Source organism: Lucilia cuprina, chromosome 3, assembly GCF_022045245.1.
Source record: "Lucilia cuprina isolate Lc7/37 chromosome 3, ASM2204524v1, whole genome shotgun sequence".
Taxonomy (NCBI): Eukaryota; Metazoa; Arthropoda; class Insecta; order Diptera; family Calliphoridae; genus Lucilia; species Lucilia cuprina.
Genome location: NC_060951.1, coordinates 323529 through 351516, shown reverse-complemented (window position 1 = coordinate 351516; position 27988 = coordinate 323529). Strand labels below are relative to the sequence as shown.

At 26.4% G+C, this 27988-nt stretch overlaps 1 protein-coding gene across 1 annotated transcript; it reads right to left on the bottom strand.

Annotated features, from left to right (window-relative positions):
- Positions 1 to 208: 208 nt before the first annotated feature.
- On the bottom strand, positions 209 to 27988 carry LOC111684180. The gene is made up of 4 exons (XM_023446303.2): positions 27630 to 27988; positions 2304 to 3247; positions 1115 to 1234; positions 209 to 1031 (listed from the first exon to the last, which is right to left on the bottom strand). Exons 1-4 carry the CDS (start codon positions 27651 to 27653, stop codon positions 854 to 856), a joined length of 1266 nt encoding a protein of 421 aa, XP_023302071.2. The 5' UTR covers positions 27654 to 27988; the 3' UTR covers positions 209 to 853.

Below are 27988 nucleotides of genomic sequence, written 5' to 3'. Positions count from 1 at the left end.
ACTAGACAATATACTGGACTATAGACTAGACCATAGAGTAGACTATGAACTAGACTATAGACTAGAATATGGTCTAGAACACAGACTAGACAATACTATGATTAATTTTGATTTAATACAGTTTAAATATAAATTTTTATATAATAGAAGTAAATTTATATTTTTAGTGCATTTACAAAATTAAAAAAACAAACTACTTTTTTAACAGTTTTCTTTATTGTAAATTTATTTTATAATTATTATTGATATATAAGCAATGAAATTATATACAATAGAATCATTTATTCATATATTTTTTTAAGCATTTCTTTCGTTTCGTTTATTATGTTAATGCTCGTACTTATTTTAAGTTTTTTTCACATTTTTTTAATATTGTAAATTTCGTTGATAAATAGCATATAGATTTTTTTCTCATAATATTAAATAATTAATTTATATAAATTTTCTTCTTTTACAAACTAAAGCGAGAACATAAATAATGCAAAAAATTTAACAAAATAGAGCGAGTTTTTTAGGAAAACAAAAAATTATAAAAGGAAAATATAAAAAAAAGAAAAACAAACAAAAGGCAAGAAAATTAAATATGTAAGTAAAATGTCATGCATTACTGCAAGCTGACATATAGATAAATATGTAAATCTTTTATAAATTTATGACTTAATTAAGTATAATAAAGTTATATGAAAATAATAGGGGAATGTCATTGTCATTATAATTAGCAGCAACTTGGCCAAAAACATAATATAATACTAAACTCCTTAAAACATTTACGCTAAAAGATGCCCGATCTTTTAGTTAGGCGAAATGAAGGTGTTTGTCTTTGCTAAAATAGTTTTAACGATTTTTTTATGTTTTATGCATTCTGTTGTATTAAGTTTTCCCATTGTGCTATTAAACCGCGTGATGAAGGAGCTTCTTCTGGAGTCAGATCACATAATTGAGCCAAAGAGACGGCCGGTCTCATGCCACCACCACTGCCAGCAGCAGCCGAACGTGATTGTTGCTTGTCAAAGTCAGGCATGGGAGAGACGCTTTAATTGTAAATTTATATATTTGTTATTATTTTGAGTTTTTTTTCTATTAAATGTTTTAAAATTGTTTTTTATATAATTACCTTCTAGAACTGTTGTTGTTTTGTGCATCACACATGTCACCAATTGATTTAGCAGCTCTTAATTTTCCAGGACCATAACAGTGTTCTACATCAGAATCTTCATCCTCAGTTTCAACGTTTCTGCAAGTAGTGTTATAGGTCATTTTAATAAAATATTTCTTAATTTATTACAATTTAAAATACCAACACCAGCATCTTACTTAAGTCTTATATTTCTTCTAATATATATGTACATGGATTCTTGCTATTCTCTTGGATCTTAATTTCTGCTACTTTGCTAATAATTTTCTATTAATTGTGCTTTCTTGCTATTTTCTTCAATATTGATTACTGCTTCTCTTGTGGATTTTTGTTTCTTGATAGTTTCTTTAATATTAATTTCAGCTACATACTTTCAACGAGTCGTTATCTTCTAATATTTATGGGTTCGTCAAAATTTTCTTCAGTATATAGTTCTGCTGCTTTATTTCATATTTTACTGCTAATTCGATTTCAAAGACCTCTGTACTTGCTTTTTTTCATATTGGATTCTTGCTATTCTTTAATCTTGATTTCTGCTACTTTTTTATTATTTTGCTTGTTTTTTGTTTTTCAGTATTAAATATTTTCTTTTGTTTTTCACTAAAACTGTTTCACTAACTCACTTTAAAAATTTTTACTTAAGAACTATACACCACTGTGGTTTAGTTCTTTAAATATACATCGATTACCGAATCGGTGTAGTTAAGAAGTTTCCGTGTTTATGATTTTTAAAATCATAATTTCTTTTAAAGAAAAACTTTAAAATATATTTTAAAATCCTAAATTTCAATGTATGCAAACTCTTATAAATGCAATTAAATATGTTAAATGGATTTCTTTATAATATGATATTTCTTTATAATATTCTACAAACAAATTCCCTGCATTATTTCATCACTTCCTTTCTTCATGCCAAAGTAAGCAAATTTCTATAATGTGTAATAATTTAAACTTTTTCTAAGATTTAAGATATTAAGTATAAAGATTATATAAAAATTTTTCTTCAAGGGCTGGGAAAAATAAAATCTATTTTACTAAGGTTTTTATGTCACCACTTATTTACTATATTCCAAAGTAAGCAATCTATACAAATGTATGATTAATTTCAAAATTATGATGGCAATATTATTTTTAATATAATAAAAGAAAACTTTAAACTTGTACTCACTCGTTATCGATGGAATCCAAAAGATCTGGTGTTGATTGTCTTATTTTGCGTATTTTTTTCAATTCACTTTCGCGACTCTTTAAATCCTGCAATTCACGTTGAATTTTCAATTCCACTGGCACATAACCGGGACGTATGGGTCTACCCTCAGAATCGCGTTCGATAACGGGAGCCGATAAAGTAACGGTGGGTATTACGGGACTGCGGGCATTAAAGTCAGGTGTCATACCTCCTATAGCAGCAGACATGGGTGTCATGGGTGTGTTGGGCGGTGTACCGGGAGTGTTGATACCCAAAACAGCAGCCGCATTTTTACCATTCAGAAATATTTTATTTTGTGTGGCATTATTATTGTTATTCATTTGTAATTTACCGCGTGAAGCTATAAAACGTTGCATGACACCCTTGTGGGCCGGACTCAAGGTAAATTGACGTGGTGCCTTAATGGCACTTAATAAAGGTGTCGATACTGTACGAGTCATTAATTTCTGCTGAGGAGGTTCAGGTGTTAGATTATAACAATTAGGACCAATATAACGTGGTTCTCTCACAGCTAAAGGAGTAGAGGGTGTGGTCACTGGCTTATTAGCATCATTAATTTTCTTTATATTTGCCGAGACACCATTTACCGGACTGGACGAAGCCGATATACCCGAATCATCAGAATGATTATCCTCATCTTTGGTACTATGTACACTTAAAGCCAACGAGGGCATGCTAGAGTTTGTATCATCATGATGGCCATGTGGTGGTACAGGACTCAATGATTGCAAACTGTCGTTATGATTTTCATCGTGACCATTTAAAAGGTCTTTGTCATTCGTTGTTTCACCGCATTCGTTAACGGTAATGTTCGTTACTGTAGAGATCAGCTGGCGATATTCCTGCTCACGCCTTTCGACCTCTTTAATTTCCTCCTGAATACGCATTAAGGGATCAATTTTCTGCAAAACAAAAGAAAGTAAAAAATATTATAAGATATTTGATACCTTGAGAGACAAAAATTAAACAAGATATAATAAATTAGTAGGCTAAAAGTATGTATTTATATACATATATTTTTTTTAATTAAGCACTTTAAAGGTTTTACTGCTTTTAGGTCATAATTTAATGGCTTTTAAGTTATAATTTATGTGTGTTTTTGTTGTTTTGTACAATAATTTATAATTATGTATAATGTTAGCTAATTTAGTTAAGATAAAAGTAAAAGTCTATTGTTTTTAAGTTTCATAAACATTTACATTTGCCAAAAATGTTTTAAAAAAGTTTTTTTTTGGAAACAAAACTCTAGTCAGGCTTAAAAAATCAAACACATGCTGCAATAGCAGGCAATCAGCTTTATTCATGGCTTTAGCATTATTGCAACTTGTTTCCACATGACATTCACATTCAAATTGTGGTTGCAATACCATTTCAAAAAACTTTAAACTATGGAAGTTTCACAGCCATACCGGCTTTTGGCAGGCGGGAATTTTTTGCTTAAGTATTATTTTTACTTCAACAATTTCTGTTGTATTTAGTCATTTTTAAACAATTTTTTTTGGCATGCAATCGATGACGCAGTAGTTGCAAACTATATGTTTATTTGTTTGTTGATGCATAAAAGCAATAAGTGAATTTTAACTGATACGAAAATGTTGTATGTTGAGACATTATAAAATGGCTAAATATTGAATTATTAGTCATTAGAGCTGGGCAAACATGGGAATTTCAAAATTGTGGCAAACATTTGTTCAATGTGTTTTGTTGTAGAAAAGCAAGGTCGTTTGTTTGGTAAATTGTTTAATTTTGTTTAAAATAAGTAAGTTATTTATGTTTTTAATTAATTAAGTGAGAGAGGGTTGGGTAAAACGATTACAGAAACTAGAAATCTTTAAAAGGATTTCTGTTAATTAGTTTTAACAAAACTACTATTTCAGTTGCATAATATTAAAACATGAAACATTTCGAGACAAATTGATGCAAAGATGACTAATATTGACTTTTTAAACACTTAAATTGTGTAATGCTTAAGCAGATTTAAAAACATTTAATTTACATTATTATTTTAAATTTTTCTTTTCTTTTTTTAATTTTCCTTTTTAATGAAAAAGTCATTAAACTGTATTGCATTTAAATATTTACAAAATTATTTAACAAATTATTGCATTTAATTTTTTTTCAATTCTTTCTTATTGATTTTTTTTCAACAACTATAGTTGTTCGTTCCTACTGGTTGGTTAATGGTTAGAGGTCAAAGAATTAACTGTTAAAATGTCATTAGTATCACTATGGTAAAATTCGTGATTTCCTTTCTAACTCATTTACACCACAAATTTTCCAAAACTGTTTTTGTTTTTAATTTTTTTTCTTTCTCCTAGCATCTATCTATCTTTAACTTGTCTTTTACAGCATTTTGTTGCATTTCAACATTGCTGTTTTCTTTCTATCAAGTATGCAAATAACACAATAAGAAAAAACTTTTCTCACAACAACATAACCACAACAATGAAAGAAAAAGCTAAAAGTTTGACCCTGCAGTTTGAGGAGTCGGTGACGTATGATTAATAAAAAAAGACTAAAAGTAAAATTCTAACACATACAAACAGTTTTTGAAACACGGAATGCGGCCTTTTTAATTGCATTTTTCAAGGTCCCAAACCACTAACTATTGACTCCACAATGATGCTTCCCCAATTACAACCTCACTTCTTTTAGATTAGAAATTGGCTCTACAGTTATTTACTACCAGATTCATATTTTTACACTCATTTGAATTTAAAATAATCCAATGATAAAAAATACCATTAAAAAGTGCTACATGAACCCCTTACAATCTGCTGAGTGCGGGCCACTAAAACAACAGCATCATAAAATTGATAATAATGATGATCATTACCATCATCATCATTATTAAACTACAAAAACAACAACACAAAACATAGACAGAGTTCATTTACCACAGATGGTATTAAAAAAGAGAAAAAAGAAATTCAACAAAATAAAAATTTTTACAATGTACAACATAAAAAAACTTACTAAAAAAAATATAGAAAAACTTAAGAAAGGTCACGCATAAACTATAGAAAACAACGGACTAAAAAAAAGTACAATCTTTGGTTTAAGGAAGCTGATACTCTAGCGCTATCTCAAAGAACCAAAGAAGTTTGGTTACTTTATACTTTTTATAATCTTTTAGTTTGTGTGGAGTATGTGTAGTTAAAACCTAAAACCTTTGTGCAAAAACAACAACAACAAAATAGCTTGAGGTGCTTTAGTTATAATATCAAGTTGCTATAAAATTTTGGTCTTAAACTTCTTAGATACATTGCGCAATACAACATTTACAGAAGAGTAAGAAAATGTAGCACTCTTTAAGTCAAAAAAAGAATATTTAAAGGAAAAAAGTAAAAAAAAATTGTATCCTTTTTTAAACTAAGTTAAAATTTGTTGTCCTTTAAAAAAGCACAATTTATAGCTTATGAAAGTGATTGTAGAATTGATAATTTCAGTATTAAATATCAACAGCTTCGAAAATTTAGAATCATGCAACAAGAACTTTTTAGTTTTTAACAAAGATATAAACATTTTTGCTCAATATTGTGTTTCCAATGATTTCTAGTAAAAAAAAGATGAATTCTCTTTCGCTTTCATGTTCATTATAGACAACTGAATCGATCATAATATTGATATCAGCAGTGCTATAAAAAACAGATGATGTGAAGCATGGGAATATGATCATTCTCAGTTTTTATTAAAGAGACGTTTTTTAGCAAAGTTCTGTAGCTGTCCTTAAATTGCAATCACTGCTGTAGAAATTTAAAATTTGATATGTCCCTATTAACTGAACTCTACTGTAATACTATGTAAAGTCTGTTATATGTTGATTTTGCCTGCCCATAAAATGTTCCATTTTTTTGTTTCTTTTTCTGTACTTTTTCTTGCTTGAAAGCAAGAAAATAATGCGGGTTTTTTTTATATGTTACCACCACTCTAGTGATCATTTTGTTGTTTTACACCAGCAAAAAAATATGTCAATCTTGGGCTTATTAAAGTGGGTTTGCAGCAACACTACGGTCTCTGGTCTCTTGTACATTATTTTAAATCTAAGAATTTAAGTTGGTTTCCTGGTTTTGAGAACTGGTTTTTAAGCACGTGATAAGTGGTGAAACCCACAAAATATTTAAAAAAATCCCTTTTTGCTGTTTAAACAAAATCAACCAAAAGCAAGCAGACCTGGGTGGGCGTATAGATTGCAGCACAGCTGGCTAGCTGGCAATTATTAATAACATTGGAATGAGTTAATATGCAGAGCTAAAAGGAATGAAAACTTACAAACAAATTTATGAGGCCATCATTTATTTAGACATTTATTATATGAGATGTACTCTAAGGCTTAACTTTTAGTTTAAACTAAAACTTTAAAATCTTTTTAAAAATCATAAAAAGATTTATTAGCTAAACTTAAGTTTTTTTGTTTTATTTGATGTTTAAATGTTTTTTGTTTAAAATAAATTAGTTTAAGCAATTTTTGCATTAACAGAATAGTTTAACAAACGCATTTTTCACACAATCAAATAAAAAACCCTTCTTCATTAAGAGTGTGTGAATTTTTATTTAAAAAAAATACAAAACTTTTATAAACAAATTATGAAATTGTTAGCAAAAATTTATGTATTTTATATTGTTAAACACACAACACCCATGTTGAGTTAGTTGAGTTGAGCTTAATTAAACATTTCCAACACGTAATATACATTTTAAAGGTTTTTTTTGTTTAGTTGTAGTAAATAAAAGTAACAACAAATAAATAAACATAAACATAATGAAAACAAAAAAACAATTTGAATGATCTCTATAGAAATAAAACTGAGGTTACTGTGGTTTAAACGCATTCTCTGTCGCAGTGCAGCATATCTTAGTATATATGTATCTATGAAACCGTGTTAATCTATACATGTGTAATATATTGGTGTATAGGTGTTTTTATTTAGTTTAACTTATTATAATGTTAATTTGATATTATTACAGTAATTTCATTATGTCATTTTTTATATATATAAATATTCATATCTAGGAAATCAGTGTAAAACATTTATTGAAATGAATATATTATATATATATTATATTAATATATATATATATATTATATAATATATATATATATATAATATATATATATATATATATATATTATATATATATATATATATATATATATATATATATATTTATATATATATTATATATATATATTTATATATATATTTAATATATATATATATATATATATATATATTTCCATATAAAAAAGAAATTAACCCAGAAACATATATAAAACTACTTATTTTCCATTAAACCAATCAAAACAGTTTAATTGAGGCGTTTACCTCATTGCCGATCATCTCATTATGCATAAATATGTTTAACAACTTTAACCAGGTAAAAGTTAATAAGTTGGAAAAATTGCAAGAATTTTTCATAAATTTCTAGTTGGAATTTAAAGATTTATTCAGGTGTTTCAATTTGTTTTGTTTTTTTTTTTTTAAACTTTCAAAAGTTGAAATACAAATTTTATTTAATGTGTTAAAAAGTTTCTGTTAATGATTTCATTTGTAGATCATTGTTTTGTGTAAATGTTGTATTTTTATTTATAAGTTTATGTTTTTTGTATATTTTGTGCTCTTATTGTCTTCACTGACCCGAAAATTAAAAGAAATCTTTAGTTTTTTTTTGTATTTCTCATCATACAGAAAAAGCAGGCAGAAGAGGAAATTTTAGCAAATCATGTTTTGTATTTTTTTCTTTTGCTTAATTTCTTATTGTGTGAAGTTTTAAAAGGGATACCCTACTTTTTTATTATACGTAAAATTTAAATTTATAGAACTTTTAAGAATTTTCCAGGAATTTAAAGAAAAAATTGGCAAATACCAGATTAATAAAGAATAGAATATACAAGACTACAGACTAGACAATAATCGAATCTATAGTCTAGTCTATAGTCTAGTCTATAGTCTAGTCTATAGTCTAGTCTATAGTCTAGTCTATAGTCTAGTCTATAGTCTAGTCTATAGTCTAGTCTATAGTCTAGTCTATAGTCTAGTCTATAGTCTAGTCTATAGTCTAGTCTATAGTCTAGTCTGTAGTCTATTCTATAGTCTAGTCTATAGTCTAGTCTATAGTCTAGTCTATAGTCTAGTCTATAGTCTAGTCTATAGTCTAGTCTATAGTCTAGTCTATAGTCTAGTCTATAGTCTAGTCTATAGTCTAGTCTATAGTCTAGTCTATAGTCTAGTCTATAGTCTAGTCTATAGTCTAGTCTATAGTCTAGTCTATAGTCTAGTCTATAGTCTAGTCTATAGTCTAGTCTATAGTCTAGTCTATAGTCTAGTCTATAGTCTAGTCTATAGTCTAGTCTATAGTCTAGTCTATAGTCTAGTCTATAGTCTAGTCTATAGTCTAGTCTATAGTCTAGTCTATAGTCTAGTCTATAGTCTAGTCTATAGTCTAGTCTATAGTCTAGTCTATAGTCTAGTCTATAGTCTAGTCTATAGTCTAGTCTATAGTCTAGTCTATAGTCTAGTCTATAGTCTAGTCTTATAGTCTAGTCTATAGTCTAGTCTATAGTCTAGTCTATAGTCTAGTCTATAGTCTAGTCTATAGTCTAGTCTATAGTCTAGTCTATAGTCTAGTCTATAGTCTAGTCTATAGTCTAGTCTATAGTCTAGTCTATAGTCTAGTCTATAGTCTAGTCTATAGTCTAGTCTATAGTCTAGTCTATAGTCTAGTCTATAGTCTAGTCTATAGTCTAGTCTATAATCTAGTCTATAGTCTAGTCTATAGTCTAGTCTATAGTCTAGTCTATAGTCTAGTCTATAGTCTAGTCTATAGTCCAGTCTATAGTCTAGTCTATAGTCTAGTCTATAGTCTAGTCTATAGTCTAGTCTATAGTCTAGTCTATAGTCTAGTCTATAGTCTAGTCTATAGTCTGTCTATAGTCTAGTCTATAGTCTAGTCTATAGTCTAGTCTATAGTCTAGTCTATAGTCTAGTCTATAGTCTAGTCTATAGTCTAGTCTATAGTCTAGTCTATAGTCTAGTCTATAGTCTAGTCTATAGTCTAGTCTATAGTCTAGTCTATAGTCTAGTCTATAGTCTAGTCTATAGTCTAGTTTATAGTTTAGTCTATAGTCTAGTCTGTAGTCTAATCTATAGTCTAGTCTATAGTCTAGTCTATAGTCTAGTCTATAGTCTAGTCTATAGTCTATAGTCCAGTCTATAGTCTAGCCTATAGTCTAGCCTATAGTCTAGCCTATAGTCTAGTCTGTAGTATAGTCTAATAATCTAATTTGTACACAAACCTTCATGTAAAGTGGTACTGCACTTGTAAAATATTTAAACAGTTCAAATGATATTAAAAATTCGGTGTTTACAGTAAACAGTATAAATGTAATCGCAAATTAATTGATTATTCAAATGTTTGACCTTTAAAACATAAACTAAATTTGACACAATTTTAAAATAGTGATCGATTTGTAATCAGGCATTCAAATGTAAATCAATATGAACAAATCGAAAAGTCTTGAAGGTATTAAACAGAAAAGGTAAATTTGTAATCCATTTGCGAAAGACCCTGAAATAATTTTAAGTAAAAGTTCAACTCTTCCAAACAACTTTTTATGTTATGTAGGGTGAATTTTGATCTCAATAAATACCACTAAGTATTGCCTCATAGCGTTCAATAAATAAATTTAGTTGTATTTTTTTTCAGCTTCTTACATATTCTTAAGCAATTTGTTTAAGCTGTTCTGTTCATAAAACACGAAAACAATTACCATCACGCTTTACTTTTTTATACTTAGACACATCAACATACCCATGTATGTACAGAGTAGTTTTTTTTCTTTTTTTGTTAGTAGTTTCTTTTCTTTTTTTGTTGTTATTGTTTTTCGGTATCCATATGCAAATCATTTGCTCATATCTTGTATCTGTTACTCGTACGTATTATTCTACCTACCTACCTACTAACTAATCAAACCTCACGCTTCTTCCTCATCATCATTGTGTTCTAAATGATTTTTTTGGTTCACTGTAATAATATTTTATTATTGCTTTTGTATTTTGGATTTCTTTTTAGTCTAATTCAGTTTGATGTTGCATTGTTTTAAACTTAAAACGTGAAATATTAGTAAATAATTATTTTGCTAAGAAAAAAAAAAAAGAAATCATAAAAATTGTAGTGAGATTTTTTTCTTTGCAATCAAACATCACGTATTTTAATTTACAACTTGAGGTTAACATAACAGCAACAAAAACTACAGCAACAAAATGAAATGAATTTGTTTTTTCTTCATCATATCAGGTGTTTGGGAAAAAATGGATTTATGATCTAGTTGAAATGTAAGAGTTTAGAGTAAACAAATCTGGGATTTCCGCTTTTTTTATAGAACAAATTTATTGAAATTAATTGGTAACACAGTAAGTCACGAATATAACCCAAAATGAGGCAAGTTTGCTTTTTTTGAAATATTCAATATTGTTTTAGTTGCTAAATAGGTTTGCATTATTGCATTTTAGTTATCGATAAAAAAGGTAATCGCCATAAACATATGGCGATAAGCTTAAATTTGTATCAAGATTCAAAGTTCATTTCATTAACAAGGTTCATTTCATTAAGAAAGCAATATTATATAAATTCAAAAATTTTCTCAAACACTTCCAAAAATTCGAAAATTATTGCTGAAATATTACATTGGATAAAATTATCACTAAAAGCATTTAACATAAATTTCCTGTTAAACAATTAAATAAACATTTTAACTAATTTATTAATTTTGTTTTTATATTTACCCAGAGGCCCAGCATTAGTTCATGTAAATGTGTGTAAAAAACAAACATAATTTGCAAGCAAGCAAAAAATATTTCACATAATTTTCTTTCGCAAATCACTGACCAATCACTCATCATTATGAATCAACAGAACACGAATCCGAAATGTTTTAATTTATTAAATATATTACAAATTTATTTAAGTATCTAAAAGCTTTTTTTATTGCGATGTGTGTGTGTGGGTATTTTGTATCTATCTGTTGTCTTAATGATTTTCCCATTAAGTTGAATGAAATATTTTTTTTTAATTAGTGATTTTTTTTGCCAACAACCGTCATTTTAATCGCGTTTGAAAACAAAACAAAAAATGTCTCATGAAATAAATGACCACTAAAACCACTTAAAACCTCAAGAATGAAAACGTAAAAAAAAACAAATAAACTATTTAACGTTGAGGTGATAAAGTGGCGATGATTATCTTTAATTTAGACCTGGGAGGGTAAATATGGTACTATTTTTATTGCAACAACAACATAATAAGTTGGTACTTTTTTATGACCACCCCCTACCCTAACAACTGCAAATAAGTGACCGCTATAAGGAGCAATCAGAACTTATATACTAATCGGCTTTTCACATTATCATATATATGTATGTATATTATAACGAGCAATGCTTCTCGATTGCCGACCACTGCTTATTAATTACTGTCGAAAGTAATTTTATAATTTTTTATCTAAACATTGATAAGAAATATTGTTTATCTTTCTCTCAATACTTCAACAAGCTATTAAAAGCTCTTTTAATCTATCAGACATGGGAAATTGTAATTTTAAAGTCATACTCACTCATAATAAGAAAGGAAGTAGACTATAGAATATCGACTAAACTGTAGACTACACTATAAACTAGACTATAAACTATACTATAGACTAGACTATAGACTATACTATAGACTAGACTATAGACTAGACTATAGACCAGACTATAAACTAGAATATAGAATAGACTATAGACTAGACTATAGACTAGACTATAGACTAGACTATAGATTGGTTTGTAGAATACACAATTGGCAAGACTTAAGAATATAATATAGAAAGAAAAGGCTAGATTGTGGAATTATTAACACCATCACTACAAATGATAGATGGGTTTGGCCTTTAGTAAATTATTACTTTTTAACTAAAAGAACAAATATATAACGTAAGTTTAAGGTATATTAAATAAATATTAAATAAACAAAATTTACTTCAAGAAAATCTAATGTTTATTAAAGAAAATTTGGAATGGAAAACTTTGGCATTTTTTTGCATTCAAATTAAATTCAATAAAAAAAAAACATTATCTTATCTAAACGAAACAAACAAAAACTAATATAGACATTTATAATTCACCAACAATACACACACACAAATCAAATCAAAAAAAAATGATTCATGATTCATTTTTGTCGTTTAAATTTGTTTTAATCGTTTGAAAATGTTTTTATAATTGTGGCATGAACAAGATGCCAACAACAACGAATTGATATAGAGGAATTGATTTAGTTATTTAGTGAGAAATGCTTCCTGATTATTTTATTGATAACTAATTGTTGCATGAAAAGTAATTATGTTGCATTTGCTACAGCGTGTGTATGTGACTATGATATTAATTTAACATAAATAGGATTTCAAAGAAGTTGAAAAAAATTGTTCCGGTTATGAAGGTTGATGGGTGAAACGCATACAAATGTTTGTTTTCTTTATTAAAACAAAAGTTTTTTTTAACAAAAGTTTGCATTCTTTTAAATTTCCTAACTGTCACAAACAATTTTCACTTAAAATTAACTTGTTTTCCACTAAATTGATTGGTTTATTTTCTTTTTTTTCTATCTTTTAGCTCAACTAATTTTACACCAAATTTTACTCTATACACATTCATTTTCATGCTGTCATTCACCCACCTTTTAAACTATCAATGTTACCGCAGCAATAACAAAAAACGTACTTTTGTAAATGTTGAAAATTTAACATGTAACAACTGTCTTTGCTGCTGCCATTTACTTTCTTAAAGTATTGTTGCAACACGATAAAACAATACAACTCAATATTAACACCGAATAGATTATCTGCAATACTCAGTTTAAACTTCCGTATTTTAAGCAAAAAAAGTTTTGTAAAGCAATTTCAACATTCTTAAACAAATAGCTAAAGATATAGAGAAAAACAACTTTCTGATTGCATGTATCTTCGTATCTTAAAGATGATCTTCAGGTATGACAAAACGTTTGTTTAAATTTATTATAAAAAAATTAATTTAAATTAAGCTTTTGTTGTTATTATACTTAGAAGATAAATGTGGGAATTTAAAACTTAACTTTTTGTTTCTTTTTAAACAGAATTTAATTCTCACCCGCTAAACTATTGTTTTTTCTAACTTTTCTAAATCTTTAAGGTCATTGAACTACAAATGCTGCTTCTTTTGTACTTAACTCGAGCTTGCTTACTTGTTTACAGAGCTGGCTTTTTGTACTAGGAATTGTTTAGATTCAATTACAAATATGTACATGTAACACGCAACTAGAATATTTCTTTTTCCACCAGATGACATTTCTTTTGTAACTCGATTTAAGAATACTAATACTATTACTGCATTTTATTCTAAAGAAAAGTATGAAAAGCAGCTTCATTACGATGATGATAATGATCATCATCATGGTGATTATTGTCATCTCTTGTTGATTGTCATTATTAGCCAGGGTCTAACCATGGTTTAAACAAGTAACTTAAGGAAATAACAACATTACTATAAAATACAACAACAAACAAAACTAATGCTGGTTTGGTTACATTGTCTATGGATGCTATTCAAAGTAAACATTTAGGCTAATCACAGTTTAAGTTGTAAGCAAAAAAAACGCTTCTTATTAAACCGTTATTATTTATTGTTATATTAAAAAAGTTTAAATTTAATTTTTTTTAATTTTCTTAAAACTGTGATTACCCTTTCTAGTTATTTAATGCAAAGTTTTATTTATATATTTTATTAACACTTGTCTATTACATTTCTTTTTGTTAGATTTTAATTATTTATTAAGAACATTTCCAAGATTGTTATTAAGAAAATACTAGCTATCTACTGTTTTTATTTAGGAGAAAAATATGTAAAAATTTTCAAATATTTTATTATACACACAACAAATAGCACCCATAAAGATAACAACAATTCTTGGAATATGGTTGAAACAAAAAACCCATATAAGCAGTCTAAAGGGGGAATGTTTAAGGAAAAAAATAATAATTAACAAAATGTTAAAAAAGCTAAAGAAATGTATAAACAAATTTCGACAAACTTACTAACATATATAAACAGTTTTTAATGAATTTTTGTTAAGAAAAAAATAAACATTTAGATACGACTTTGAAATTGAAAAATATTGTTTTGTTTTAGTTGCGCAAATATTAAAAAAAAACAAGAATTAATCAACAGGTGGAAATATACTTATTTCATTTTTTTAAATAAGTGTAAATATTTTTATTTATTCAAGTTCAATTTTAACTGTAAGGCAGCAGCAAATGTCCTCGATTTGCAAATGACAGCTGAATGACTGACTGGCAGTGTTAATATTTGTAGGTTTTTGTTTTAAAATTACAATAATAATTGTAAATAAAAGTTAGGAATTGCAAGCCAAATTTGCACTTAAACCGAGTTTTAAAATCAATATAAAGTGCTTAATTATGTTCTTGAAAACTTGCTGGTTTAATCTCATTTACATACAAACAAATAAATACTTGAAACAAGCAATTAAAATTTTTAAAATGATATTAGTCTTACTTGAGCTTTTTAGTTAAATTTAGAATTTCTATTACTATTTCCCTACACTTGTAATTTTTATGCAAATTAATTGAAATTTTTCATTGACTTCATTTTAATGTTGACACATTTTAGCATAGACTTATGTCTGAGATTTGTTTTGATAGTGTGAACGCATTAATTAATTTTATAATAGTTGTTTCTACTTTTTTTATAGTAAAGAGCTTAACAAATTTGAAATTTTGTTTTTATTACATAGAGTAGAGCATTAATTAAAGGAAACATTTTATTAAAAATAATTAACATGACTAAATATATTTGTTACACATTTGCAACTATGAACCAATTCAAAAAAATACACTGGAAAAAATTACTGCTCTAAAATCTTTCTATTTAAGGAGATATTTCCAAATCCCGTACCATAGTTTTCATATTGAATCTTACTTACTTAGACTATAGACTAGACTATAGCCTAGACTACAGATTAGACTATAGACTATACTATAGACTGGATTATAGACTAGACTATAGACTAGACTATAGACTAGTCTATAGACTAGATTATAGACTAGACTATAGACTAGACTATAGACTCGACTATAGACTAGACTATAGACTAGACTATAGACTAGACTATAGACTAGACTATAGACTAGACTATAGACTAGACTATAGACTAGACTATAGACTAGACTATAGACTAGACTATAGACTAGACTATAGACTAGACTATAGACTAGACTATAGACTAGACTATAGACTAGACTATAGACTAGACTATAGACTAGACTATAGACTAGACTATAGACTAGACTATAGACTAGACTATAGACTAGACTATAGACTAGACTATAGACTAGACTATAGACTAGACTATAGACTAGACTATAGACTAGACTATAGACTAGACTATAGACTAGACTATAGACTAGACTATAGACTAGACTATAGACTAGACTATAGACTAGACTATAGACTAGACTATAGACTAAACTATAGATTAGACCATAGCCTAGATTATAAACTAGACTAGACTATAGACTGTCGTATTGACCAAAGTATTTAATTTTGAAGACTAGATCTGATAACAATAACTTCTTTGTGCACCATTCCATTTTTCCCAATTATTTCTCTCAGTGCATTTATGCTTATGAAATTTAATTGAGGAAAAGATTTATTATATACAAGCATGTCTATAAACACACATAAACAAAGAAGAGTTTGTAAAAAGTGTTAATTATTTCTTTTCGGAAAAAAAAAACAAAAAAGTGATAATTGAATTAAAGCAAAAAAGTCAGTTGTATAAGAAATACAAAAATAATATCCGCAATAAATTTCTTTCTAAAAATAAATATTGTTTAGGGGATTTTTATTTTAGGAAAATATTTAACAAATACATATTTATTAAATCGCACTAAAAAAAGTGATAAAATAAACTTTTAAGACATGAACATTTATTATTGACCATTTCGACCAAAGCCGAATTAGGGAACATAAGCTAGTATAAGAAATGTTTAAGAAAATCACAAAAATTAAAAAAGTTTTAAGTTATCAATCCGTCACTAGTTAAACTACTTGCAAGTCTTTAAAGTAAATTTAAGTTACTAATAAAACTCTAATTGAATAGTAGATGGTCGTTTAAGAGAAATATGTTTAGCTTTCTCTAAGAAAATGTTACATCATTACTTCACAGTAATGCTAAAAGTAATGAGTGTGAAGTTAACATTCAAACTTCTGCTGCAAACTATAATATCTTTTAAATATTTTATAACGTTCCAGTATAGGTATAACAAATACTGTAAAAAAATATTGTTAATGATACTAATTTTAAACTTAACGGCAACTGTTATAAATAAAAACAAAAATAGAAAAAAAAAACTCTAAACTATTCACTAATGACGCTACAGTTAAAACTTTTACAGTGTTGATGATGATGGCCGCATTAGACATGCCACCTTTTTCTTTAACACACTTTTCCATTCATGATATTGAAACATGATGCAATCGTTGTTTTAAAGGTATTAAATGCTGTTTTGTGGCCGAGCATTCATTCATCATTTGTTCATGATTTTTACAACATTTTTCTATTTATGATTTTGTTTTTATGCAATTTTTTTTTATTTTAAACAAAACTAGACAATGGACATGATAATCTTTTGTTTAAATTGCTTTACAAATGAAAGCATCAATATGTATAATGATAAATATAATAGTTTAGTTTGACAGCTGTTTTGTATGATTGAAATTATTATTTTTATAAACTTGGGAAACTAATTGTGGCGTTAATCCGATTTTTTTCCAAATGATTTATAATCTAGAGGGATTTAAGACAATTTGTAACTATTGTTAAGAAATTAAAAATTTTTCTTTTCGAAAATGAAATCAAATTTTTAACAATTCCTTTAATTATAACATAATTATTGCCTCATTTGTGTTGTGTTTTTTTTTTAAATCATGTTTTTGTTATCTAAAAAACAAAAAAAATAAACATTCACAATTTACACAGAATTTCATTTAAACAATTGAAACTTAAATGGCGTAAATTATTTATTAATTAACAGGTTGATGAGTATGTTGCCATTAGATAACAAAATTTTTGAGAAATCACTTTATAGAAATAAAAATCACCTACATATAGCTAATCAATTGATAAAAAGTGTTGCCAGTTATATAGAGTTATTAAAAAAGGTTTGTTAACTTGACATAAAGTCCAATTAACTTAATTCAATAAATTTCTGTAAGTGTATACATTTAGCGATTACGCATATTGTTTCTAATTTATGTTTATATTTTTAAGAATTGTGTATATATTTTTTATAGATATCAAACTTTTTTTTGGATTTTGCAATTTTAGTTGGTAAAAATATGTGGGTCTTTGAGTCAAATAATAAAATCCCCACACTTGTTTCCCTTTTTTTCTGCTGACGTTAAAAATACAAATACGAAAACAAAGTCAACAATAATGTGTTAGCCTTGTTATCTAAATTTATTGTTGGTGATAAGATATTGTTAGTAATTTATATAAATATATATTTAACTTTCAAGTTTATAAAAGAAATATAATATAAAATGTTCTTAAATGCTAAAATAAATATATGCGATGACAATAAAATACAAAATTTAATATAAAAAAAATTATTTATTTAAAAAGAGAATGACTAATATGGGAAATTAATTAATTTGAAAGTTTTTGTTTTTAACTATTTTAAAATTAACACAATTTCCTTGACATTCATACTAATATTTAATAACATCGATCATATTAAGAATAAAGTTTGTTCACACTACATGAAATATTTATGGGATGTTATGTATATATATAAAGGGCCCTTCACACGATCATACTTTATGTATGTAAAATCTAATGTAAAAAGTAAAATAAAATTCCTTCAGCATGACAAAAAAGAGAGTAAAATTCGTATGATTTATAATTTATATATGTTTACACCAGCGAAAAGAAGATACTTTAGTATACATGTGTGAGCATAAGAAAGAGTACAAGGCAGCTTATTTGAGAGCTCTTTGCGTTTTGCTAGTTTACAAGATTGGTTTAAAACAATAACAAATTAAGTTGAAAACAGCTGTTTTTCTATTCTACTTTGGGTTTTCTTAAAAATATGCGACATGATTTAATGCGGCTTGTTTGTTTTTAAATAATTTCAAAAATTATGACTGTCGAATTTTCCACTCGTATTTGCTGTCAATAAGTGATCGCATCCGTTCTCTTCTAAAGAAAATTTTGACATATCATATTAATTGTGTGCTCGTGTAAGAGAAGCTTTAGAGATTACTATTAGTGTAAAGTTCTTATGTGAATTACTTTTAATATAATATTCCTAGTTTAACTGTTTATATTTATAATTAATTATACAAAAATAGGTTTTATACTAAGTATATAATTACATAATATTAAATAATAACCATAGTTCACTGAACTATTCTTTAAAAAAGCCATAACAAGTTAATGATTCTTTTTAGCAAAACAAAAATATCCTCAGGTGTTAGCGAATTCTTAACAGTAGTCTATAGAGAAATTAATAATAATTATAAAAACAACCACTAATTATAAATTTAAAACTAACAAAAACTTATATCATAACAATATTGTAATATTTAAAAAAAAAATATTTTTATTTTATAAATATAATAAAAGTAATTTATTTTAAATCATTATAATATTTATTAGAAAAAAACTCAAAAGAAAAAGAAAGTGAAATTTCAAAAAAAAATTATGATCAATATTTCAACTAAAGAAAAGAAAAATGTTATAATTTAGTTTATTCATGGACAAAGAGAAAAAAATTAGCAAACAATACCTATTATTACAACTATTTTTTTTTTCCTCTAAAACAAGAAAAAATGTAAACAAACTTCATCATAATAACTGCATTTTTCCAATACCAACTCCACCACAACAACTCTTCTCAGTCACTAACTCATCATACTACATTTTTTCTCTGATCACTTTGTGTAAAATCTTGTAAATGTCATCTGTATTAAATCCGTAAGTAAGAGTTGCATGTGTGGGCTCTTTTTATTACAACTTTGTTGTTTGAAAAATTATCATCATCTTTCTTTTGTTATTGTTGTTGTCATTTCATTAATTTTTATTATTTTAAGGAGAAAAAGTAAAGAAAAAAAGGTGAGAGCTTTGACTACCGTTAGTTAGAGTCTTGTATTGTTGCTTGATTAGTTACATAGATGACACATGATTGAAATTTGACAATAAGTCAAAATTTATTTATTATTTATTGTTTTTTTTCTTCGTTATTGTTAACGAAATCTTGTGGTATTTTATAAAAAAATAAAAAAAATACAATTTTTTTAGTTGTAATAACCAAAAATGAAAGCAAAAGTGTGTTGTCATCATTGTTAACACCAAAAAATTTTACAATTTTTCAAAGCCTTAAGATGATTACGAAAACATTTTAACAAAATAATTGGTTTATTATTATAAATTTAATTTATTTTTTTTTTTCATAAGTTAAGAGAAAAGTTTAGTTTTAATGAGAAACTTAACAAGGCAATGACCTGTGGAGGGAAACATGCAAATATGTTAAATAAAAAATTTTAATTAAGCTACTTATTTTTTTAACACCTAAATGGTGTTATATTAAAATATTTAAAAATAAATTTAATTATTTAGGTTCAAATTAAAAAGGTTTCTAATTTATTTAAAATTATTTAAATTTTAAATTAAATATTTTTTCAATGTCATTTTATATGTATTTTTTAAAGCTATAAAAACAGTTTTATTGTTTATCTAATTTTAAGTTTAATTTTAAACTGTTAAAAGAAGTTCCGTTAGTTATCAAATATTTAATACAGCGTATTTGTGAAACTAATTTTTATAACTAAAATTAACTAATGACTATAAAATTAAAAGATAAATAATTAAATAATATCAATAAAAATAATCTGTAGCAAAGTAGAGCAATAAAATGACATTAAAGTAGGTTTAAATGTAACTAGCTAGGGTGTTCAGTCTTTAGATCTATATACTAGCATTTAGTTAGATCTTTAAGCTATAGTCAGATCTATAGTTCGATCTGCAAACTAGTCTACTAGCATTTGATCTAGTCTCATCCCAATCCCGAAATCAGTTAATAGTCTGATCTACTGACAAGTCAACATTAGTATTAAATGTGATTTGTAGACTACAGTCTAATCAATAGAATGTTTTTTAGAGCTGTATATATAAGCTATAGGCTGATCTATGAACTGGTATATAGACTGGTCTATAAACCGATTTACAGTTTGGTGAATAGACTTAACTGATCTATTGACTATGATTTGATTTATATACAAGTCCGATTTACAGATTTGTTTTAATTCTGATCTATATACCCGTTGATATATGTACTAGTATTTAGTTTGATCTATACACTAATATATGCCCTTATATATAATCTATAGTTTGATCTAAAAATCTATCTATAGCTTGATGTGTAGACTAGTCTATAATCTACTCTCATCTGTTGGCTAGTCTATAATCATCAATGGACTAGTCTATAATCTGATCTATAGACATTCAGTTAGTTCACATGAGTATAAATATTACACTATTTGTTAATTATTTTCTATGTTTTTGTTTTATTTCACAAAATTTAAACCGTACTTGAACTTGAGTTTTTGTTTTCTAGAGAAGCTCAACAACAAAAACCTTAAGAGTTCATTGAAAAAATTAACATTGAATAAAAAGTCAAGTAAAGTTTTTTGTTTTTGGTTTATAACTTGAAACTACATACATACTTTAATCATATGGAAAAAAGTAGTTAACAAAAAATTGTTTATACTTTCTAAAAAAAAAAACTACAACAAAACAATAAAAAAATTATGGTTACATTTTATAAAAGCACATACAAGATTTTTTCGCTCTCTAATAAATGAAGATAAAAATCTTTTATGCATAAATTTAAACGAAAAGCAAGAAAAACAAAAAAAGTGATAATAATAATAATGATATTGTATCTGTTAACTATGGATAGATACACAATTTCGATTTAAATACCTGAATGTAGATCAATCAAAATGGTTGTGCTCTAAAAATTATCAGCTGTTTATAGTTAATTTATACATACTTTATTATTATTAAAATTTTCTTTTGTAAACATTTTAACATTTACATGTTTAACTATAAAATATTAAACAAAAATATTAGTCTTTTCTTTAAGTTTAAGAATTTCATTTGTTATTGGTCAAAACACCAGCTGCTCCAAATATGTTTTATTATTATTTGTAAACATTTTATAAACCGTTAAACAGTTAAATATTATAAAGAAACCTCATTCATACTTACAATATAATAATGCATTATAAATTTAGTTTTTTTTTTTTGGTTTTTTCATAAATCTATTATGCAAATGACCTTAATAATAAATATTTCTAAACGTTTATTTTATACAGTTTTATGGGAATGAGAGTCTGTTTCTTCTTCACACTCTTGTGTTCATTCATTCAAAAAAAAATCCATCAAAATGCTTAAGTCTTTAGTTTTTAATTAACAAATAAAACCGTTAATTTCAAAATGCTTGTAGTTTTAGCTAAAATTATTAAAATAGGCGTTGATTTAAAGCAAAATATTTAATTTGCATATAATTGTTAAAGTAGAAGATTTCCTGTCCAAAAAAAACTTAATAAAGTATTTAAAGTTTTTTTTGTGGCATAAAAATCTTGTTTGTAATTTTATTAAAAAGTAAAATTTGTTGCTCCTTGAAATTGAAAGGGAAATTTATAAACTGCATTTAATGGATTTTTGCATAAATATCATTTTATAAGTATGACTACATAATAACTGCCGGCTTAAAACAAAATGCTGTTGGCTGTTGCTTGTCTTTGGCTACTGATTATTTTATATGTATGTATGTATGTATGTTTGTATGTTTAAACCATTGGATATTTTTTTAATATTATACTATATATAAACTGCTTGGCGATTTTTTCTTGAACCGGTTCTTTAAGTGGCACTAGCCAAACTAGACAATTGTAGAAGAAACTATACACTCACACTTTTGTTTGTTTGAACAGGCGGCTCTTGAAAGACATGTGCGCTTACTTACTAACTTGCCCCCTCATTTACAACTAGTTGTTCGTTGTCTTATGGAAAATAGTATTTTTTGTGTTATTTTTCAGCAAAAAAACAAACATTTACAAAGTCATGAACAAAAATCCGGAGAAATTTAATACAAACATCTAACTTAAAGAAGATGATATTTTTTCAACGGACAGCATCAGTCTTTCAAGAGCTTTACAATCGAAAAATGAAGTTTAAACAAATAAAGAAGATTTGTTAAAAGACGTAACTGAGGGTCTTTTAAACACCCTATAGTGTTGATTTATGTGTGGCATATTAAGCCAGATCAAAGTTTAAAATATGCCTAAAAAGAGGTCAAATGTTTAATTGTTGTTGTAGAAGATTTGTTCATTATATACAGTTTGTACAAAATCTAAGCAACTTTTTCTGCCAGTGTGATCGAAGAAACGGTGACTTTCATCCCTTAAGTTTTAACAGCTGATCAAAAGGCAAATTCAGTGTCGTTTTAAGTCCCCAGAACGAAACTGATGAGTTATTAGACGAATATCGCAAGAACAATCGAAAAATGAAGTTTAAACGAATAGAGAAGATTTGCTTGAAGACGTTACTGAGGGCCTTTCAGATCAATCAAAGCATAAAATATGCCTAAAAAGAGATCATATGTTTAAGAAAATATCGATCTATCTTTTAATCAGCTGTTTGCATGTTCATGTTCTCTGAAGAATTTAAATTTTTAAACCTCACTGGAAACCACTAGTTAAACCAGTTGTATTAAAAATTTTCATAAAGATGTGTTCATCATAAAAATCAAATCCTAATAATAATAAAGTCTTCTTAAAAAAAATGTCTTTTAAAAGCAAATTTCAAAAAAAATCATATTATTTATCGTATAACAATTTCCTTTTCCTTTCAAACAAGTTTGTATTAAATATTTTTACAGTTTTTAGTTAAAACAAACATAAAGTAAGCAAAAAATTATTGACCACAAAACTCATAACATTGATTGGATTACTCTAATTAATTACTTTTATCTTTAAATTCTTTAACTCTTAGTGTCTTCAAATGAATATTTTTTTGTTCATCTTACTTTTAAAATTTATATTATAATTAATTCTCCGTAAGAACTTCCCATACATAAGCAGCTACTACTAAATTTTATGGGTCATGGTTAAGTAATGTCCATTAAAATAAAAATATTTTCTTTCTTTTAGTTTGTGGGTCTCTTAAATTTCTTTTTCTTTATTTATTCTTTAATTTGTTTAGTTTTTTTTGGGGGGAATTAAACAGATTATGTGTTTTTTGAATGACCAAACCAAATTACTTAAAATCTACCACAACAAAAAGTAAGAAAACTTTTTCTTTTTTTATGTTTTTAACTCTTTTTTTCAAAAAGAAAACACAATTTTTTATTAATATTTGTACTCTAAAGTGGTTATAAAAATATGAATGTTAACAGAGATGGCAAGGAATTAAAACGTTAATGGAAAACCATAAAAAATTGTATCTACACAAAGTGCGACATTTTTTTTGCACTTTTTGTAAATTTTAACAAAAAGGCAAAAAATGCACAATTAAGGCAAAAATTTTTTAAATTTTGCCTTAATTTTTTTTTAGACAAAGTGTGAGATTTGTTTCCACTTTATGTGGAATTTTCTACTAAAACATTTAATTAAATATTAAAAAAGTTTTAAATTTTAAAAAGCATTTGTATAAAAAAGGCAAAAAGAAATACACTTTTAAAATGTTGCCCTATAAGTTTATATATCATAAAGAATTAACACTTTCCAGTGTCTGTAGAATTTTTTACACCAAAAAAAAAAAACACCCCAAAATAATAGACATAATAAACTATAAAAAACTATACTATATACTATAGACGACCAACCTGTTGTAAAGAAAAGTGAAAAAAGCAGTTAACTACGACAAAGCAAAAATTCATCAAAAGAAGATGAAAAAATAAATGAAAAATCATAAAATTTACACGAAACCGGAAGTTAACGCATTATTAAAATTTTGATTTATTAAAAATGCTACCGAAAAAAATTGTTAATAATACCAAACATCTTCAACTGGTGATATAATAAAATTAAGAGGAAAAAGTTATAATGGAATTGTTATTAAATATGAAATCAATATAAAATATTAGTTATTTATTTAAATAACTTAAAACTAACGGTTGTAACAGTTATAATTTGAAAATAAAAATACGAAAAAAAAAACCTGGTTAAAAACTGAATTTTATTATAACTTTTACTTTATATCAATAAATTTGTTGATTTTTCTCATTAAAAAAATTTATCTAGAAAATTAATCTTCTTTGTCAGCTTTCAATATTGAAATGTTTAACAATTTGGTTTAGAAAAAGAATAAATAGAAGAAAAGAAAGACTTGTTTATATATCTTGACTTATTTTTGCTTTATTTTGATTGTCATTCATTGTTGTTGTTAGTTGTTGTTGGCTCATTATTTTTTATAGTGGAACACAATACATGTTATAAAGTGAAATTTTTTTTGGTTTAAATCATATAATTATTTTGATTTCTTTTGTTACTAAAATGTTCTTTAGAAGAGTGAATGAACAAAAAAAACAAACTATAAAAAACTCTAATGACTAAAAATTTTTTACTTACACTTCTCTAGAGTTAGAAGTTGTTGGTAAAAAAAATTCTAAAAATTTATACCCTATAACTTATTATTTAAATTAGAATATTACCAGAGTTATCTTATGATTTAAGTACCTTTTTTAATTAGCAGGTATTTTTCTCTTGAACTCATATATGTATAAGTTTTTTATTAACAATTTTTTTTTCTTTATTTTTTATTTTAAACATTAAACTAAAATTCAACGTCTAAAGCTCGTGCCACAATAACGTTTTAACCTTTTTCCATTAACTCTTCACTGTGAAACCATATTGTGTATACGTGTTTGTATTTATTTAAGTACTTTATGTTCTATAATGATTTAAATATGAGCTCAACCTATATTGTCGTTTGTTTGTTAACAAAACAAAAAAAAGAAGACAACAGAGAAAAAATATTAAAAAAAAACTACGAAATGTGTAACAACACCTGTAGTATATTTAAACAATATAAACAATTGGATCTGGATATGTCTGCTGCTCTCAACACTAAGGAAATACTATACAGTATTTTAAGTTAAAATTTTAATAATAAAATGTAATTGTACCTTTTGTAGTTAAAAGTTAAATGTGTTTAACTACAGAATGTTGGAAAGTAGTAGCAATGTTAAAAAAGAAGTTGTAAAAGGTATAAAAAGGGTAATTTAATATTGGTAATAAAGAAAGGTACAAGTACGTTTTTGGTCAATAGATTTTTTTTCTAAAAAAAAACTTCTAAAAATATTAGATTTCATATAGATATTAATACAGACTCAATTGTATTTTTTTACACTTTTTCGAATTAAAAATATAAATAATTTTTCATAATTGGCCTGAGTAATTTACTCCCATGAATATTTAGCTTAAAATTTTGGTAGCATAATTGCAAACCCCCTTTCCTCTAAATTTGTCAAATAAAACTTATATTTTTATCAAAAATATCAAACTATATACGAGGGTTTGTTTGTTAGTTTTTCTTTAACATTAACGTTCTAATAAATTTGTATTCAGAACTAGTACTCTGAGGCAATCGCAAGTCAACATTAGTTAAAAAAAATTATGAATATGAAAATGTAAACATTTACACCCAAATCACACCCAAAATTTTTTGGGTATTACGTTAAACGAAAAGATTGTCCAATGCCCTTTTTATTAAACACTAGACTAGAATAAGAAAATGTAGACGAGTTTATAATCTAGATGCTGAGACATTAAACGAGTAGACGAGTTTAGTTTAGAGATAAAACTATAGAGAAGTTTATACACGAGACATTAGACGTTATAGGGACTATAAAAGAGTTTAAGATAAAACTACAGTCGAGATTATAGATGAATTTGTAGACGATTTTATGGTCTAGACTCTAAAGTCTAAACCTATAGACCCTTCATAATTATTGAGACATTCGTTACCAGATTTTACTTACAACTCACAACCGCATTTATAAAGATATTAATCGCTTATTTTAGGTTTATTTTATTGGACTTAATCGCTTTTACCTTTAAGACCAGCTTTTAAAGATAAACATGATAATACATAGTTTTTGTAATGTAGAGACCAAATAATAAAATATGAATAGAATAAGAGCAAATATTTAAAAATTAGTCATTGGAACGGGCCACAACAGTTGTTGTCGGATCTCTGCTGGTTAAAAACCTAGTGTGGTGGTGGTACATAATCATATACTATACACACTACATACCTACATATAAACAGGGCAAACAACAGCAGAAACAACATTTGTTATAAGCCAAAGAGAGGTGAAGCCGGGAACAGGGCACTAGAGTTGATAGTGGTGGTGTGTTAATACAAAAAAAATAGTAAAGGGTCAATAAACAAAGTTATACCATGTATTAGATTGTGGCAAAAAAAACCCTAAAATTAAAAAGTTCAGAGGAAATTCCTTATGTTACCGGAAATGGGGGATATACAATAACCAAAAACTTAAATTACATTTAACAGCAGACCTTTAAACAAAAAAAAATGTAGCAATTTTTCATTAACAAAATAAAGTGTGATGCACGGTTTTAAAAGTTACGTTCAGTTTTTTCCTATAGTTATCTGTTTGTTAAAAACAATTTCAAGGTTTTCTTGATAACAAAACAACAACTCTGCTCCTAATAAAACAAAAAATAAAAAAACAACAAATACACCACTCCACCGCCATATGTCAATTTTGTAAAAAAAAGAGTGCAGTCGACTACATGTTTGAATGTACGTGTTTAATTACAACGGCAGTACTTTAAAAAAAGTAATAACAAAAATAAAATAACAACAACAGGTGCAGAACCATCTAACGGAAACTACAAAAACATCAAAAATAAGAAAAAGAGCAAGAACGCAACAAGTGTTTCAAAAACGAATGATTTTTAAAGAAACAAGAAAATTGAAACATTAGGAAATAACAAATGAAAGCAATACTAATAATTAATTTCTTTTTAATTGAAACATAACATAAATTACAACAAAACTTTATTGATATCGTTGTAACAAAAATTCCCTGACAATTCCTTGTTTTAATTTTTTAAAGATTTTTTTTTGTGCAAATTCCAAAAATAAATTGCAACTCACCTCAGTTGCTGCAGTTTGTTTCATTTTGTTGTTTTTTTTTGTTGAAGTGAAGTTTTTTTTTTGTTAAAACTGGAATTTAGCCTTGAAAGGTTTGGTTGGGTTTTGTTAATCCACTGTAAATATTTCTCGGCAAAACAGTATATTTTTTTAAAAACGCTTTATTCCTTGAAAAATTTTTATATTTTTCTAATTTTCTTTCGTTTTATGCTTTTTTATTATTTATTAGCCATATATTTTCTTTTTTAGGCTTTTTTTATTTTTGTTAAACTTGCACTAATAAAAACACTCACTAACTCTACGGCTTTAGTTTTTAAACTGCTTTCAAAAAATGTTCGACTGTTCTCCCCAACAACGTAAAC